At 35.0% G+C, this 16,825-nt stretch overlaps 1 protein-coding gene across 1 annotated transcript; it reads left to right on the forward strand.

Annotated features, from left to right (window-relative positions):
• The first annotated feature begins 1,229 nt into the window (after positions 1–1,229).
• Positions 1,230–15,698, forward strand: TWF1 (twinfilin actin binding protein 1). The gene is made up of 9 exons (XM_054591213.1): positions 1,230–1,323; positions 3,027–3,104; positions 4,797–4,975; positions 7,965–8,060; positions 9,859–9,963; positions 11,574–11,699; positions 11,961–12,111; positions 12,241–12,362; positions 13,617–15,698. The coding sequence occupies exons 1-9, from the start codon at positions 1,299–1,301 to the stop codon at positions 13,785–13,787; spliced, it is 1,053 nt and encodes a 350-aa protein (XP_054447188.1). The 5' UTR covers positions 1,230–1,298; the 3' UTR covers positions 13,788–15,698.
• The last annotated feature ends 1,127 nt before the right edge of the window (positions 15,699–16,825 follow it).

Genomic DNA, 16,825 nt, shown 5'->3' on the forward strand with positions numbered 1-16,825 from the left:
TGGATCAGTCAAAAAATTTGTAAATAAACTCTACTATTTTCTCTGCTCAGGGTGAACTGCTGTGTCAGGAAGAATTTGGTTATAATGAAACTCCCCGCTATATTTATTAAATCCAAACAAGTCATAACACTCAGATTAAATTTTGCTTATTCTGGAATATGAGGATCTGTTTGAAAAACAGAGTTTAGATAACAAGAAACAACATAGTAACCATGTTTGCTGTGATCCTTACAAAGAGAAACAACTGCTTGCCTGCTTGTTAATAACTAATTCAAAATATATTGTATTTAAAGTGATTTGTTAACTTCCCCTTGTATTATTGGCCAGAGCAAACTATTTATTGATAAGCAGATTGCAATTTTGTGTATTTGTCAGTTCAAGGCCTTAGAAACAGAAGACCCAGCTTTCTACCTAGAAATCTAATCTAGGAGTGGTAGAAGTAGTACAAAAATAATTACTAAAAAAGGGAAACACATGTTCATAAAACTTTAAATGGAAAATAATTTTAAAGAATATTTTGTTACTTTGCAAATTTATCAAGTAAATATTGAATAATTACTTGATTTAACAATAATTGGACCAATCTTAAGCAGAGAGTATTATAGTTTGCAACGGTAGAATTGACCACAGAGTAGTTAAATAAGCCAACACTCTTACTCTCAGTGGCTCTCTTTTTGGAATGAAGGGAAAGGAAAAACTCGGTCTCTAAGTATGCTCAGTTGAAAAAAATTAAGTTAAATTAATTTAAAAGCATGGGAAAATTTGGTAGGAGATCGCCTATAGTAATTCCCATTTTGAAAAACTGGGCGGGAAGTGACCTTTCACACTAATTTGTATAGATTACAGGCAGAGTTAACCAAGGATATTGTGCACATCAATTTAGGCTGAAAATGGAAGTTCATTAAAATTTTCATTCCGCTTTTGAGCATCCTTTCGCTGAACCAGTGAATGGCTGTGTCGGCAGGATCGCTGGAAGCAAAGCCATCAAGTTGGCTCAGCAGTGTTCCACCGAGATGAAGTGGGAGAAGCGGCGGCATGCCGAGGACAGGGATCCTGGGCACAGACCGGAAGTTTAGGGTCGGGGGCTGTGGAACTGCTGCCCCGCCAACCAAATACTAGCAGGTGGCGCGCTTAGCGGGGGCGCGCTGGGACGCCGTCGGCCTCACGGGGGGCGGGGCGGCCGCCGGTCGCAGGTTGATGACGCGCTGGGCCGGCCGAGGAGCCGCCACTTCCTGGAGTCGCCGGCCGGGGCCGCTAGCTGTAGTCTGCGCCGGACCCGGGAGCCCACGGTCGCCGCCATGTCCCATCAGACCGGCATCCAAGGTAACGGCGCCCAGTGTGTTCTGCGGGGAAGGGCCTCCTGGGAGGCTTCGAGCGAGCCGGGCGGGTAACGGGCCGGGCAGGGCAGAAGTCTGGTCGGGAGCGCGTGGAGTCGGTCTCGCGGGGCGAGCCGGGCCTCTGCGCCTCCCCGCACTTTGGTGTCCCGAGAGCTCCCGGCCTGCGTCCGTCCCAGCCCGGGCCGGTCAGCCGCCACGTTGCAGACGGACCTGAAATTCTCTGGAGCGATGGAAATTGGTTTTCTGGGCGGCCTGGGTGAAGGGGGCGTGCCTTCCACTGCCCCCGAGAAATAGCCTAACTTTCCCCCTTTTTATCAGGTAGTGAAGACCCGGGAAGGTGGAGGCGATAGTATCTCCTGCTGTCGAGAGACGGGAGAATTTTTCTTTTTACGGTGCAAAGGAGGTTGTTATAGGATTCTGACTGTAAAAAGAAAGATGCTGGAATGTTTTTGATTTCCACTAGGAGTTCCTAAACTCTCCACATTTTCTCTCAAAACAGGAACATGAAATATGTTCTGAAATGATGAGTATGGGATATTTTAATCTTTCTCAGGTACTTCCCCAGGGAACTGGAAAGTCTGATCTGTTTGGCTGCCTTTAATTATCCGTGCAGGCAGTTCAATGTGCAATTATATCTCACCTCCATCCCTCGTTTGAAAATGGGCAGTCTGGAAGTGCTCACCTCACCACGGGCAAATAATGTGTCCGGGGGTTACTCAGGATCGCTTGAGTTCTGATATTAACACAAGCTCTCACTGTTACTAGACAACGATTTTTTTCTCTAGATGAACATTTCTTTGTGTTTTGTTCTTAAGGGTCGTTGACACTACCCTCTCCTTCCCCTGCGCACAAAAACATGATCAAAATAGTCCCAAATCTGAAAGTGTTGTTTTTGTCCGCGTTATTCAATATATAACTTTCCACGCTTGAGCCTTATCGCAAGCACTACTTAAATAATGGTTCTTGCTGTCAAACTTGCAACCCAAGAACGAAATTGAAGCTTTAGTAGGAGCAGAAGGTTTAGGTTGTTAAATACATATTAACTCAGTGAGCTTATTCCAGCATTTTGGGAAATAGAAGTTAGAAAAATGTAACCAGAAGTATAAGCTTGAATGCGTTTTATTGACTTTAATAGGATCAAGATAGGATATCTGATATTTAGTTTTTTTAATGTGGAAATGTAGAAAATGTATTGATGAAGGTGTTTCTGTTTATTACAAGCTTTAATCAGGATAGGATATCTGATATTTAGTGTTTTTTAAATGTGGAAATATAGAAGGTAAATTGATGAAAGTGTTTCTGTATATTATAAGCTTGACACTGGACTAGAATAGGAAAGCAGGTTTTCAACATTTTTCAGAGAAGCAATAAAGGTGCTTTACAAAATTGTAATTTATTCATTATTGGGTTTGAGTAACTTTAATATATTCACTTCCAGTGTTATTTCTCTGGAATTATCTAGCTAAAACAAATTAGAATTAATATTAATATACTTTATATTTCTTAGCTATATACACTATCCACTATGTTTTACCTTTGTTTTTAATTTAAATTACTGATGATAAGAGGATGCTACATATTGAAGATATTTTGCTTTGTATTATAATTTAGTTTTTCTCACTTAAGTAGCATTAGAAAGTATTAATACATAAGTATAAAAAATAGGTTTACGTTTATTTTTTTCCACAGCAAGTGAAGATGTTAAAGATGTCTTTGCCAGAGCAAGAAATGGAAAATACAGACTTCTGAAAATATCTATTGAAAATGGTTAGTTAAACATTTTTATTTATTGCTTGTCCTTGGATTATTGGGTGTTAAGTTTTTTAACTTTAAAGTCGTTGTCAGTGACTTGAACTGTTAATGGGAAGCAAATTCAAAGCTTGCCTTTAGGTACTTGGATCCTGTACATTGTGGGCATGGCCCACGGCCCCCTGCTTAACTTCTGAATTCTGAACTTGACTACCAGGGAAAGAGAAGGATACTGTTTTTTGGTGTGACGTTGTCCTCTTGTACTTTTTGTCTCAGTTTCTGCATGACAATCCGTTTCTAATGTCAGTGCTTCCATCTCTGGAATGGCAGTCAGTAAACAGGTGATTATCTGAAAAAACTTATTTATGAATTGTTGTTCAGTAAAGTTAGTTTTGAAGTAGAAACGAAGGATTTCAGACTCCAGTTTCTCCACTTGATTGCACTCTATGCTGCAGAAATGATTTCCCTTTCTTTTGGGAAACAGTTCTGAGAATGTAACAAACTATAAATTGATTGTTTCAAAATCTGTAAACAGGGAGAAATTGGTTGGATGGGAGAATCTTTTAAATCATCTAGATTTGAATTTGAACAATTTATTTTATAGCTCCTTAATCACAAATGAATGTTAAATATTCCTTTGGCCTAATTTCTTACATACCTTGAAATATTTTGCTTTGGAACAATAACTTGTTCTCTCATAAACTGGAAGTAAATTTGCTCTCCATTTTCTACCTATATATTAAAAATACCAGAACAGTTTGAAAATATGCAGTTGTTCTACATATATTACCACACTGAATAGGAGTAAACATATGCTGTAAAGCAACATGTTTTAGAAATACTGAGCTAAAATTTTAAATGCATTACTTCCTAACTCACTAGTTACATAAAATAGTAAAGTTTAACTACCATCACTACAGAAGAAAAATGACACTATTTCCTAAATCATCATTTTCTTGTTTTACTTTATTTTGAGAAAATTACAAAGAATAAATAATATAACAAATAGCTCCTGTCTCCTCTTAATAACTATGCTAATATGAATAGAAGTTTATCATGTGACTGTGCAACATATTATATATCCATTCTATTGTGGATGATATTGAGGCTGTTTTCAGTTTCCACTATTATATAGTGCTGCAGTGAACACCTTTGTATATATGTGCAAGAGATTCTTTCTGCAGAGTACATTCACACTCTTACTTGGTTCTGCCAACTAGTGCCTTAAAATGGCTATACCAATTTATGCTACTGGACTAATTTTAAATTAGAGCATTATGGCCAAATAGGAGCAAAACCTGGTTTTATTTAATACTTCTTAGTGTGCAATTCAGTGTTAATTTCAAAATTATCCTTTGAGTGCTATATTTATTTAAATATAGTTTCTTGATAACTTTCAGCATAAGCATTTTAGGAAATAGAATATAATCACCCATTCTTCACCCATCCAGCTCATCTACTTATCATATTTATCTGTTCGTTTTTTGTTTTTTAATATATAACATTACTTTAACTATATTTGTCATGAAGTTTTTATATGTTTTTAGTACTGCTTTGCATCATAATTACTTTTTGTGTAGCAGGCATTTTCCTTTCAACTTTTTTGATGTGAATAATAGTAATTAGGAAATAACTATAAATTTATGTTTCCTTACTCTCTCATTTGGTATTTCATACCATTTATGTATTTTTAAAAAAATGTTCTTATAGAGAAACTTGTGATTGGATCATGCAGTCAGCCTTCAGATTCCTGGGATAAGGATTATGATTCCTTTGTTTTACCCCTGTTGGAGGACAAACAACCGTGCTATATATTATTCAGGTTAGATTCTCAGAATGCCCAAGGATATGAATGGATATTCATTGCGTGGTCTCCAGATCATTCTCATGTAAGTAACTTTTTTGTAACTTGCTTAACATTAACTGCTAGAGTTTTTTGTTTCTGAAATATTGCTAGGCTACTTTGATTAGAGTAATAATTGTAATAATTCTGAGAACTAATTGAACATTATATTAAATATTCTTTTTTTAGTATATTTTATTGATTACGTTTTTATAGTTGTCCCACTTTTTCCCCTTTTGCCTCCCTCCACTCGCTACCCCACTTCCTTCCAGCGATCTCCTCACTCTTAGTTCATGTCCATGGGTCATGCATGTAAGTTCTTTGACTTCTCCATTTGCTATGCTATTCTTAACATCCCCCTGACTTTTGTACCTACCAATTATGCTTCTTAATCCCTGCATTGTTTCTTCCAACGTCCCCCTTCCCCCTGGCAGCTGATAGGCCTCCAGATGATCTCCGTATTTATGATTCTGTTCCTATTCTGGTTGTTTGCTGCTGCTGCTTTTTTTTTTTTTTAAGATTCAGTTGTTGATAGTTGTGAATTTGTTGCCATTTTAATGTTCATAGTTCTGATCTTTTTTTTCTTAAATAAGTCCCTTTAACATTACATATAATAATGGCTTGGTGATAATGAACTCCTTTAGCTTTACCTTGTCTGGGCAGCACTTTATCTGCCCTTCCATTCTAAATGATAGCTTTGCTGGATGAGTAATCTAGGTTGTAGGTCCTTGCTTTTCATCTCTTTGTATACGTATTGCCAGTTGCTTCTGGCCTGCAAAGTTTCTTTTGACAAATCAGATGACAGTCTATGGGAACTCCTTTGTAGTTAACTCTCTGCTTTTCTCTTGCTGCTTTTAAGATTTTCTCTTTATCTTTTACCTTTGGCATTTTAATTATGATGTGTCTTGGTGTGGTCCTCTTTGGGTCTAACTTGTTTGGGACTCTCTGTGCTTCCTAGACTTGTATGTCTATTTTCTTGGCCAGATGAGGGAAGTTGTCTTTGATTATGTTTTCAAATAAGTTTTCAATTTCTTGGTTTTCCTCTTCTCCTTCTGGCATCCCTATGATTCGGATGTTGGCACATTTGGGGATGTCATAGAGTTTTCTTATACTATCCTCATTTTTTAAAATTATTGTTTCTTCTTTCTGTTCTGGTTGAATGTTTCTTTCTTCCTTATGTTCAAATTGTTGATTTGAATCCTGGCTTCTTCCCTTCCACTGATGGTTCCCTATAAAATTATCTTTATTTCACGTAGTGTAGTCTTCATTTTTTCCTTTATGTTGTTGCCCTACTCATCAGTGTTTGAACTCTATGTCTGATAGGTTGGCTATCTCTGTTTAGTTTAGTTCTTTTTTCTGGAGCTTTGATTTGTTCTTTCATTTGGGCCAGAGTTCTTTGTCTCCTGAAGGTGGAGCCTCCCTGTGTTTGTTTCTGTGTATTAGGTAGAGCTGCTTTGACCCCCTGTAAAAGGCACCTGTAAATTGTGTGGGGCAGAGCTTTAGGAAATCTCCAGGGTGGGGCGGCCCACTTCACTGCTTTGTGGCTCTCTGTGGGGTGAGGGCTAGTGAGAGGACTGTGCCTCCGCCTGGTTTCTGGGGGTTTGCCTGGCACTTGCCCCATTTCTAGTCACTTCACCCACTTCCCGTATGTGACTGTCTCCCCTCCAGCTGTAGCCCTGGTGTTGAATGCCAGAGTGCGTGGGTTTGTGTATGTTTTAAGACTGTGCGCACCCTTTAAGTGAAGTTTTCTGAAAATCTGGCATTTTCTTCCACCGCCCCAACCCCCACTGGTTTCCTACAGCCAGAAGTTATGGGGATTTATCTCCCTGGCACTGGAACCCCGGCTGTGTGGTCTGGCCTAGGGCTGGGATTGCTTGCTCCTAAGGTATCCCTCACTCCCAAGGTATCCCAGTCTCTGTTCACCACACATGAATGTGGAACCGCCCGTGGCCGTTCTGCCACCACCTCTACGTGCCACACTGCACCATACTGTGTCTCCTTGCCTCTCTGCCTTGTCTCTTCATCTCTGCCTCTCCTCCTGCCTGGGTGAACGTGGCTTCTTTAAATCCTTGGTTGTCAGACTTCCATGCAGCTTAACTTTCTGATGGTTCTGTGTATTACTTGTTTTGAGATTTAGTTGTAATTCCTTTTTGTGTTTGCATGAGGAGGTGATGCATGCCTACCTATGCCTCCGTCTTGACTGGAAGTCCTATATTAAAATATTATTAATAGCTGCCAATCAAGTGATACACAACAATTTCTTTGTAAAGTTAAAATTGACTATAGAATGACTAAATAGAACAGAAGACAAAATTAATATATGGTATACTGCCAGTATTTTAGAGTAATTCTCTTGTTTCTTGTAGAAACCTGTAATTTTTAACATTATTTAGACATTATTTTTAAAAGCCATTCTCTCCTTTTTAATTTCATATATCTTATCTGAAAGAAATACTAGATTTGACCATGTAGGATTATGAAATGATCTCTGTTGGTTGACAATTATCTTTAGTAGTTTTCTGTAGATGTTATTAGAGTCTCTTAATAATCATATATATATATAATTCTTTTATTAATGTGGCCCTCATAATGATATATGCCATGTATGCCATAGATAGGTCATGAAATTTGATTCTTATTTAGTAATATCTAATCTAGGTTTGCTTTTAGTAAAATGTCAGTATGAAAGTTATTTCATTTCAGTTTTCCTTCTCATATTTTAAAATGGTGTTTTAGTAGTTTTTTATTCTTGAACTCATTTTATACTTTGAAAAATGAGTAATTTTTAAAGTTTAGATTTTTTTCCCACTTTTTGAAAAATATATTATAAATTGAAATCTCCTTTAATAGCCATCAATAGTTTAGATGCTAGTGTTATAATGTCTATTTGTAGACACATACTTTAGTGTATTACAGTCAGTGGATTTCAGCTTTATCACAGTTTATATTATTTTTAATGTATTCAGACAGTGCTTTCTTTTGTAATGATAATTTTTTATCTATAAACTTCTAAGCAGACTTTCACAACTTAATAGGTTCGTCAAAAAATGTTGTATGCAGCAACAAGAGCAACTCTGAAAAAGGAGTTTGGAGGTGGCCACATTAAAGATGAAGTATTTGGAACAGTAAAGGTACAAAACTTACGCTTTTGTAATTATACAGGATTGAAAAACTCCTAGGTAATGGGTAATTGATACGAATTCAGTTTGATGAACTTGTAAACATAAGAATAAGAGAAAATATTGTTATATTTCATATGATACATAACATTGTAACATTGCACTTACCCTTAAAAATGTTAGAATCTCCTTTGTTAGACTTTAAAAACTAGAATATACCTCAGAGAGCCTCTGGTTCAACCCCTCGTTTAGTTCGACCATTTCATTTTAATGGTGTGGAAATAGGCTCAGAAAAATAACGGAGTAATTCATAAAGTAATTTTTAGATACTGTGGACATTTATACCCATGTTGTAGAAGCAGTAACTGTTGTATTTAAATCAGAACACTAAGGCAAGTAAATTGATTAAATAGTTAATTGGGATAATTAATTTATTTAGTTAAATTATGACTAAAATGTACTGTTATAAAATTTATATGTAAATACATATATTTATACATATATACACACAAATTGGGGAAATTGAAATGTATTTTTTGAAGAGTTTTTTTAATCTAGACCTTTTATTCTGATTTAGAAAGTAATATAATCTGTTGTATGAAATACAAGATCAAATGGGAATACTTGGCTAATTCACCAATTCTGTCTGGTTTCCCAATTCTGTCCTCAGTTTTCCAAATCACAAAATTTTGATGAAAAGTAGACCACTTTGGAAATATTTTTTCTTTGAGATAACTATCATTATTTTCTATGAATAATTATAAAGAAATTATGTCATTATAAAAAGAATTCAGAATCTGAATATGTTGATTATTAAATAATTGTAGGGCAGGCTTCCCTAGAAGGTTAATGATAATTGTACTTTAAATTATGACTAGGTTCATCTCATTGCTGGCCTTTACCACCGCCGCACTCATAAAAAGACCTAGTAAATATTAAACTTCAGGAAATGAAGAGTAGATTCCCTCCTTAAATTTTTTGAAACCTATAGAATAGAGGATTAAAAAAATAAGAAATCCTCACTAGACGGTATATTTATTTATTTTAGGCAGAGAGGGGAATAAAGGGGGAGAGAGACAGAAAACCATCAGTGAGAGAGACAAACATGGATGGGCAGGTTGCCTCCCGTGCACTCCCTGACCTGGGTGTGCGCTCTGACGGAGGATGGAACCCACACCCTTTTTGGTGCAGAGGATGACACTCCAGGCAACTGAGCCAGCCAACCAGAGCATTTCTACCTCTTTTTCAAGAGAGTAAAGACTTAGGGAAGAGGAAGGAAGAGAGAGAAAGATGGAAAAACAGTAAGGGGAAGAAAGAAGAAATTGTAAAATTATTGATAGTATTTATTTTCAGTTAAAATATTTTCTGTTAAGCCCTAGCTAGTGTGGCTCAGTGGACTGAGTGCTGGCCTGCGAACAGAAGGTTGCTGGTTTGATTCCCAGTCAGGGCACATACGTAGGTTGTGGGCCAGATCCCCAGTTGGGGGCATTTGAGAGGCAGCCAGTCAATGTACCTCTCACACGTGGATGTTTCTCTCCTTTTCTTTCTCCCTCCCTTTCCCCTCTCTAAAAATAGATAGATAAAATCTTTTATATATATATATAAATAAATATTTATATATAATAAATAAAACCTTTGTATATAATAAATAAAACCTTTAATATATATAATATGTATAACCTTTTTATATATATGTATATATATGTATATGTGTATATATATAGTTAAATTAGTAATTTTGTTTGTCCTAAATAACCTCACTGAGGTTTGACTTTTAGAGAATAATAATAGTGCATTTCTCTGCTTACAGGAAGATGTATCACTACATGGATATAAAAAATATTTGCTGTCACAATCTTCTCCTGCCCCTCTGACTGCAGCAGAGGAAGAGTTACGACAGATTAAAATAAATGAGGTAAATTACTGTTTTGAAACCATTGCAAGATTTTAAGTATTTGAAATATATTTTTAATTAATAGATGTAGAGATAACTAGACAATAGAAGGTTAGGTAGCTTACATTTATTCTGTTTAGTTTAGAGACAAGACTGCTGAATGTGTTTTCAGGAAAAAAGTGAATATTAAACCACATCAATTTCATAAATAGCTTTTTTCTGTCATCATAATATATGTGACAGAATAGTAAATCTTTCTCTGTTAGAAGTACAACTGTTTTTAACTCTGTACTTTGAATACTAAATAATGGAAAAAGTGTGTTACCCATGTAGTGCCAGGAATATTATATCTAATGAGGTTGCCTGAAGCAGGTTTGTTTTATGTTATTTCGGATAATAGTGATGACTAAAGAAAAAAAAATAAATGTAATAAAATGAAGAGTTCTAGAAGCTCTGTATATTAGCTTCTATGAACACTACTTGGATGGTGTTTAAATATGAATGTATTTAGCATATTTGAATTAATAAATTCCATATTATAGCTTATCATTTTTTAATGTGTTTACTGCATCCATTCTAATGAAAAGTTAGAAAGGCTACTGTATTTCTACTGGAATTGATAAAAAAGAACAAGTAGCAGAAACCACTATTTACTAGTGTGAGGAACAGACTAATAGGAATTAGTCTGGAAAGTGATTAAATATTATTAAATATTAACCTGATAGCAAGGATCTATTTTTAAATTATTTTACCTCAAATAATTTGAGTAGGGATTTTTATGTAATTTTTTTTTTTTTACAAGTTTGATAGTTTGTTTTATTCCTTGCAATCAGAACCCAGAGGATCGTATTGGGGTATGCACTTGCATATGTTATATGATGTTTTCATTATCCAGTATCATTTATACTGTAGAATCTCCATTCACTTTTTTTTAAAGTAAAATTTCTATTTGACTCTTTGTTGCAACACTGCAAATGAGACCCTATATTAGTTATTATCTCTTGAGTATAAAAGTCTTAAACATAAGCATTGAAAGCTTTCTTGAAGTACCTTTCTTCCAGTACATGTACACCCATATTCTTAATAATGAAAGCTCTGAGTCTGGAACTTCTGCAGTTTGTTGAGCTGTGTTGTGTCTTTGTTTACTGTTTGTACTTCTTTCAGTTCAGTGCATGGTATTTGTGTTTCATTTTATGTATAGTAGAACAAAGTAAATTTCTATATGTAATTATATATATACACACCCACATATGTCACTGTTTATAAATTTTACTATACAAAATTTGATAATTAAGGTGTCATCTGAAGACATTCAGAGAGCCTAGTGGCTCATTGCAGTTGTGCCAAACAGAAACAAAAACCCCAAATGCACCATTAACACTTAGTTCACTCCCAACATTTTCATAAAGATGTGTCATGTGTTGTGCATGTTCACGAGTGCAAGCAGAACATTAACCAATGTGAAAAATTATTTGCTTTTTAAGTTTGTAGTGGTTTTAGTGTTAATTTTAATTACATTGAAATGGGCAAGGGTGGAATGACCACTTTATAGAAATAAAGTTTTGTGTCTTTGCCATATGATACTACTAAATCCTAAAAATTAATCGGTACATTAAATATGTCATACTTAGGTACAAACTGACGTGGGTGTGGACACTAAGCATCAAACACTGCAAGGAGTAGCATTTCCTATTTCTCGAGAAGCTTTTCAGGCTTTGGAAAAATTGAATAACAGACAGCTCAACTATGTGCAATTGGTAAGAGACATATAATGATGACTATGAAATGGCTGCTTTTTTTGGGTAGCTTATGGCTTATAGAAGGTTTATTTTTAATAGATTTAAAATTTTTTATTTGCTTCCTGATTTTTATTTACATTTTTAAACTACAAAGGCAATATTATAATATGTTCATGTGAAAAATTCAAACCTATGTAAGTTTCCCCTTGTCTCCTAGTATTTTAATAACAACTTTTAAATTATCTGTTTAAATGAATATATTTTGTTTCTTGTTGACAGGAAATAGATATAAAAAATGAAATTATAATTTTGGCCAACACAACAAATACAGAACTAAAAGATTTGCCAAAGAGGATTCCCAAGGATTCAGCACGTTACCATTTCTTTCTGTATAAACATTCCCATGAAGGAGACTATTTGGAGTCCATAGGTATATGACACATTGTTTTTAACATGTTGCTTATTGCTTCCTTGGACGACTTAGTTACAGTTTTATGAGGTTTAGTATTTACTTTAATTGACATGCTGCTAATTGTAGTGTTGTTTTTTAACTTAACAGTTTTTATTTATTCAATGCCTGGATACACATGCAGTATAAGAGAAAGGATGCTGTATTCTAGCTGCAAGAGCCCTCTGCTAGAAATTGTAGAAAGACAACTACAAATGGATGTCATTAGAAAGGTAATTATCTACGTATTTATCCATCTAATTTATTTTATCTAATTTATCTATCAACATACTTATCTAGTGCCTACCTACTTATTTAAAAATGTTGCAGTTCTTGCTAGATTTTTACTCTTTCCTATGTAGTTCATGATCTGTTGTGATTTATGAGTATTTTTTCCTTGATCTCATCATAAATCCTTGTGATCTCCTCCACTCCTATCATGGCCCCAACCCTCCCTAGATATCTGTACTCTCAAATATGTAGCCACAAACTACATGTGACTATTTAAATTTAAATATAAATTAAAATTAAATAAAATTTAAAAATCATTGTCTTAATCACAGTAGCCATATTTCAAGCCCTCATTAGCCGTGTGTGTCTAGTAGCTACTGTACTGGACAGTGCAGAATTTAGAGAACATTTCCATATTGTAGAAAATTCTGTCAGTGCTGCTAGAGCTACACTCCTGTGAATGTCTTAAGACTTGTTATTAATAAGGAATTACAGTCTCCATTTATAATTGAATCATGGGATGGTTGAGAATCCATTTATTAGGAAAGGAGGGATTGGACATAAACATTTGAATTTGGGGAGCCAAATTTAGTTTCTTAAATATAGGTGAGGTATGGATGAAGACATGGTTTATTCTTGATACCGTCAACTCTGAAAACCCAAGTCTTTACAAACTACAAGTGTTTTGTGTACTGAACGTTTTATGCTTTTTAAGTTAAGCATCTTCTGTAGCAAGTACTGGTTTTTCCTATACGAGAACCAGATAGTAAATATTTTAGGCTCTGCCATGCCACATGTGGTCTTTGTCATATATTCTTCCTTGTTTTATTTTTACAACCATTTGAAAATATAAAACACAGTTTTGGGCTAGATTGACCTGCAAGCCAAAGCTTGCCATCCCTGTCCTATAGTGATTTTAAGTGACCCAGGTGATGAACCATGAGTAATATTTCTCGAATATAGTGTATCAAAGCGGAACTAGAGAATATAATAGTGGCATCAACTTTTAAACACTAGTTAAATGGAAGAAGAAAGACGTTATTACAGCTGATTGTATATTCAAGCAACGCTTCTTCTACCTCCCCCACAAAAGATGAAAGTGCAACTATTTACATGTGGTCTTTGATTCTCTCTTGCTGGAATGGGTGTTATATATTTATTTGTGAGCATTCAGACTTGGAAACTGGCTCTTAGTAGGTTTTGCATGTTGTACTTTCTCATTTTGCAGTGCTCTTTCCTAATTTTGTCTCTTGCAGATAGAGATAGACAATGGGGATGAGTTGACTGCAGACTTCCTTTATGAAGAAGTACACCCCAAGCAGCATGCGCATAAGCAAAGTTTTGCAAAACCGAAAGGTCCAGCAGGAAAAAGGGGAATTCGAAGACTAATTAGGGGTCCAGCTGAAACTGAAGCCACTACTGATTAATATTATATCAAGTACTACAATACTAGTTTTTTAAAAGTCCAGCTTTTAGTACAGGAGAACTGAAATCATTCCATGTTGATAATGTAGTAAGGGAAAAAATTGTACTTTTTGAAAAATAGCACTTTTCACTTCTGTGTGTTTTTAAAATTAATGTTATTAGAAGTCTCATGATTTCTATTTTTGAGTTGAAGCTAGAAAAGATTTCAACACAGTGATGTTTAATTTTGTCACACTGTTTTCATAGAGTGCTGATTCCACACTTTCACATAATTCTTACAAGTTTTTTACTGATGGGCCAATTCCAGAAAGTCTAATGTCTGAAAGTAAGATGTACTTATTACTCTTTAGTGAGATATCTAATTTTTTTTCTTGAAGGGAGAAAGACCTTAAACTATTCATACTACTTAAGGAATATGTTAGGAACCAGGTTAGATTTTCTAAGCTGAAAATCAGTGTGCCTAAGAAGAGGAGGAAAGTTGCTTACTTTGAGGAGCACTGCTCTCAGAATGAGATCATGCCTGCAACTTTTAGAAACAGTGCTTTATTGCAGCAGTCTTCTCTTTGACTTCTTGGTTTTTTAAATAGCATTAAAATTTAAGAAGGTCACCTCACTCTGAGACCTTAAGGGTACAAGATACTTTCTGTACTGCAGGATTTCTCATGTCATTGAAAGACACGTTTATACAGCTTTAGTTATTTCTCTTTCTAGTGCTTTAAAAAATTTCTATTTCTAAAGTAAGTCATTTTATTATAAGTAGTGTGAGGCCAAGTATTTATGCTCAGTTGAATATTAAATTAATATAATTCAAAAGCAAATAATACTTAAAAGTCAATAATATGAAAAAGTTGTAAACATCAAAATCGATATTTCTCCAAAATATATTTGTAGGCATATGTTGTGCTTTATCACTTTTGAGCAAATATTCAGGTTTAATCAAATTGTTTTAAAGTCCCAGTACTTATTAGCCCAAGACAGATAAACACATAAGAATCTTGTTTCAATTTATATGTTATTTCAAAACACACTGAAGTGTTTTCTAAAGCTTTGCATTTTCAGCTACAACCTACAAAGATTTTGAGCCTCATTTTTCTTTGATACTTGAAATAGAGGGAGCTAGAACACTTCATCACATTTAATCTGTTAAACCTGCTGTGAGAGCCATAACTTGGACGCGTTTTCTAAATGAACTGTGGGGATCCAGGATTTATAATTTTTTGATCTAAACTTTATGCTGCATAAAACAATATCAGAAATGCACATTTCATAGAATACAATATGAAACACTTTTACACCTTATTATCTAAGGTAATGTATGCACCTTTTAGAAATTCGATGTGTGTTCAAGTGAAGCATATTAGAATAATTATAGTTTGACAGATTTTTTTTCCTAGAATTAAGAGTACTTGTGTGGGGTTTTGTTTGTTTACAAATAATCAAACTATAATGTTTAAACATACAAAATAATCAGCAGTAATGTTGCACTTGTTTACTAAAGATATACTTTAAGTTGTTCCATGGGTGCACACATAGACATAACATACACACAAATTTCTGCATTGAGAATCCTGAAGCCAGTAGTTTAAGTCAGAAAGATTGTTGACCTGTCATGAAGGTATAAAATAATTTAGTAGTAAATGTTTTTCTGTACCATTCATGTGCAATTGTACTCTAAATTCCACTACACTACATGAAAATAAATGGACATTCCAGAGTATAGATGTGATTATAAGATCTTAAATTATTATTAAACCAATGATTGTTGAAAATCAGTGATGCATTTGTTATAGAGTATAACTCATCGTTTACAGTATATTTTAGGTGGCATCATCATAACAATGAAAGGTGAATAAAATATTCCCAATAAATTTATATAGCATTGAAGAATTACGTCTTCTGTGGACATTTTATAAGTGCATTTTATATTGCAATAAAATTTTTTTCTCTTTAAGTTGTGTACTAAGTTGGTTTTCTAGTATAACTTTTTTTGTAATGTCTGTATAATTCTGCATAATGCCACACCTGGTGATAACTTAGAAATCCCATTTATCTGTTTATTTGTTATTAACCTGTCTAAACCAAAAAGGATTTTAAAGAGTTTGAAACCTGGGCAAGTTGTATCAAGAGTGCTTAATTTAGATGAGAACTTTCCCACTGCTGCAGCAATGATGAAAATGCCATGAGTTATGTAGTTCCTGTGGTGATAGAAGTACCTCAGTACAATAGGGTGCCCAGTGTGCTTGATATTAAGCTCTTAAGAAACCATCTTGTTCATTCAACAAGTACTGAATGCACTATGGTTTGTGATTCGGTATCGAATTGATCCTTTTTATTAGAGCTATCTGGCAAAATGGGTGTCCTCCATAGCAGTTTTAGAAAAGATAGAGAACTGTCCTCAGGAGGACTGATTAAAAACTTTAAAAGTTACTACTCAGAGGCATTTCTACTCAGAACTAAAATAATGTGCCTGAGGTATGTATTGTAGTTTGGAATATCCTTTCTCACATTTTCTTTGCATATATTGCACAGCCAGTCAGCCATTACAAAAAGTGCTGATTTCAGGGCTTCATATTCAGGGGTTTTGATACACAATGTGTGCCCAGGAATCAGTTCCACAGATGATATATATGTAGCCATAACCATAACGTGGTACAGTTTGCATTAAATGATGTAAATTGAGTAAATTTTTTCCCATTCAGTCAACAAACTTAAGGACTATCACTGTGTACTGGTGTATAGTGGTTATGATTTGTGGTGACATACAGAATCAAATCTAGTCCTTACGGTTGACCTCCAGCTTCCGCACGCCTCAGCCAATCATTGTCTCCTCCCTTGGTCACTCTGCTCTTGCTCGGCTGTTTGCTATACCTTTAAAGGATCAAGCACATTGCTGCCTCAGGAACATTGAGAGTGCTGTTGTCACTGGATCACATTCTAAAATCTACATGTCTTCCTTCCTCAAAGCATGTTTCTTCTTATGCTCAAGTGTCCTCTTAGGTCTTCTCACACACGCACGCACACAGTTCGTCTCTTCTAAAAT

Source organism: Pteronotus mesoamericanus, unplaced genomic scaffold (genome assembly GCF_021234165.1).
Source record: "Pteronotus mesoamericanus isolate MK-2021 breed Mesoamerican mustached bat unplaced genomic scaffold, CSHL_Meso_final scaffold_21, whole genome shotgun sequence".
Taxonomy (NCBI): Eukaryota; Metazoa; Chordata; class Mammalia; order Chiroptera; family Mormoopidae; genus Pteronotus; species Pteronotus mesoamericanus.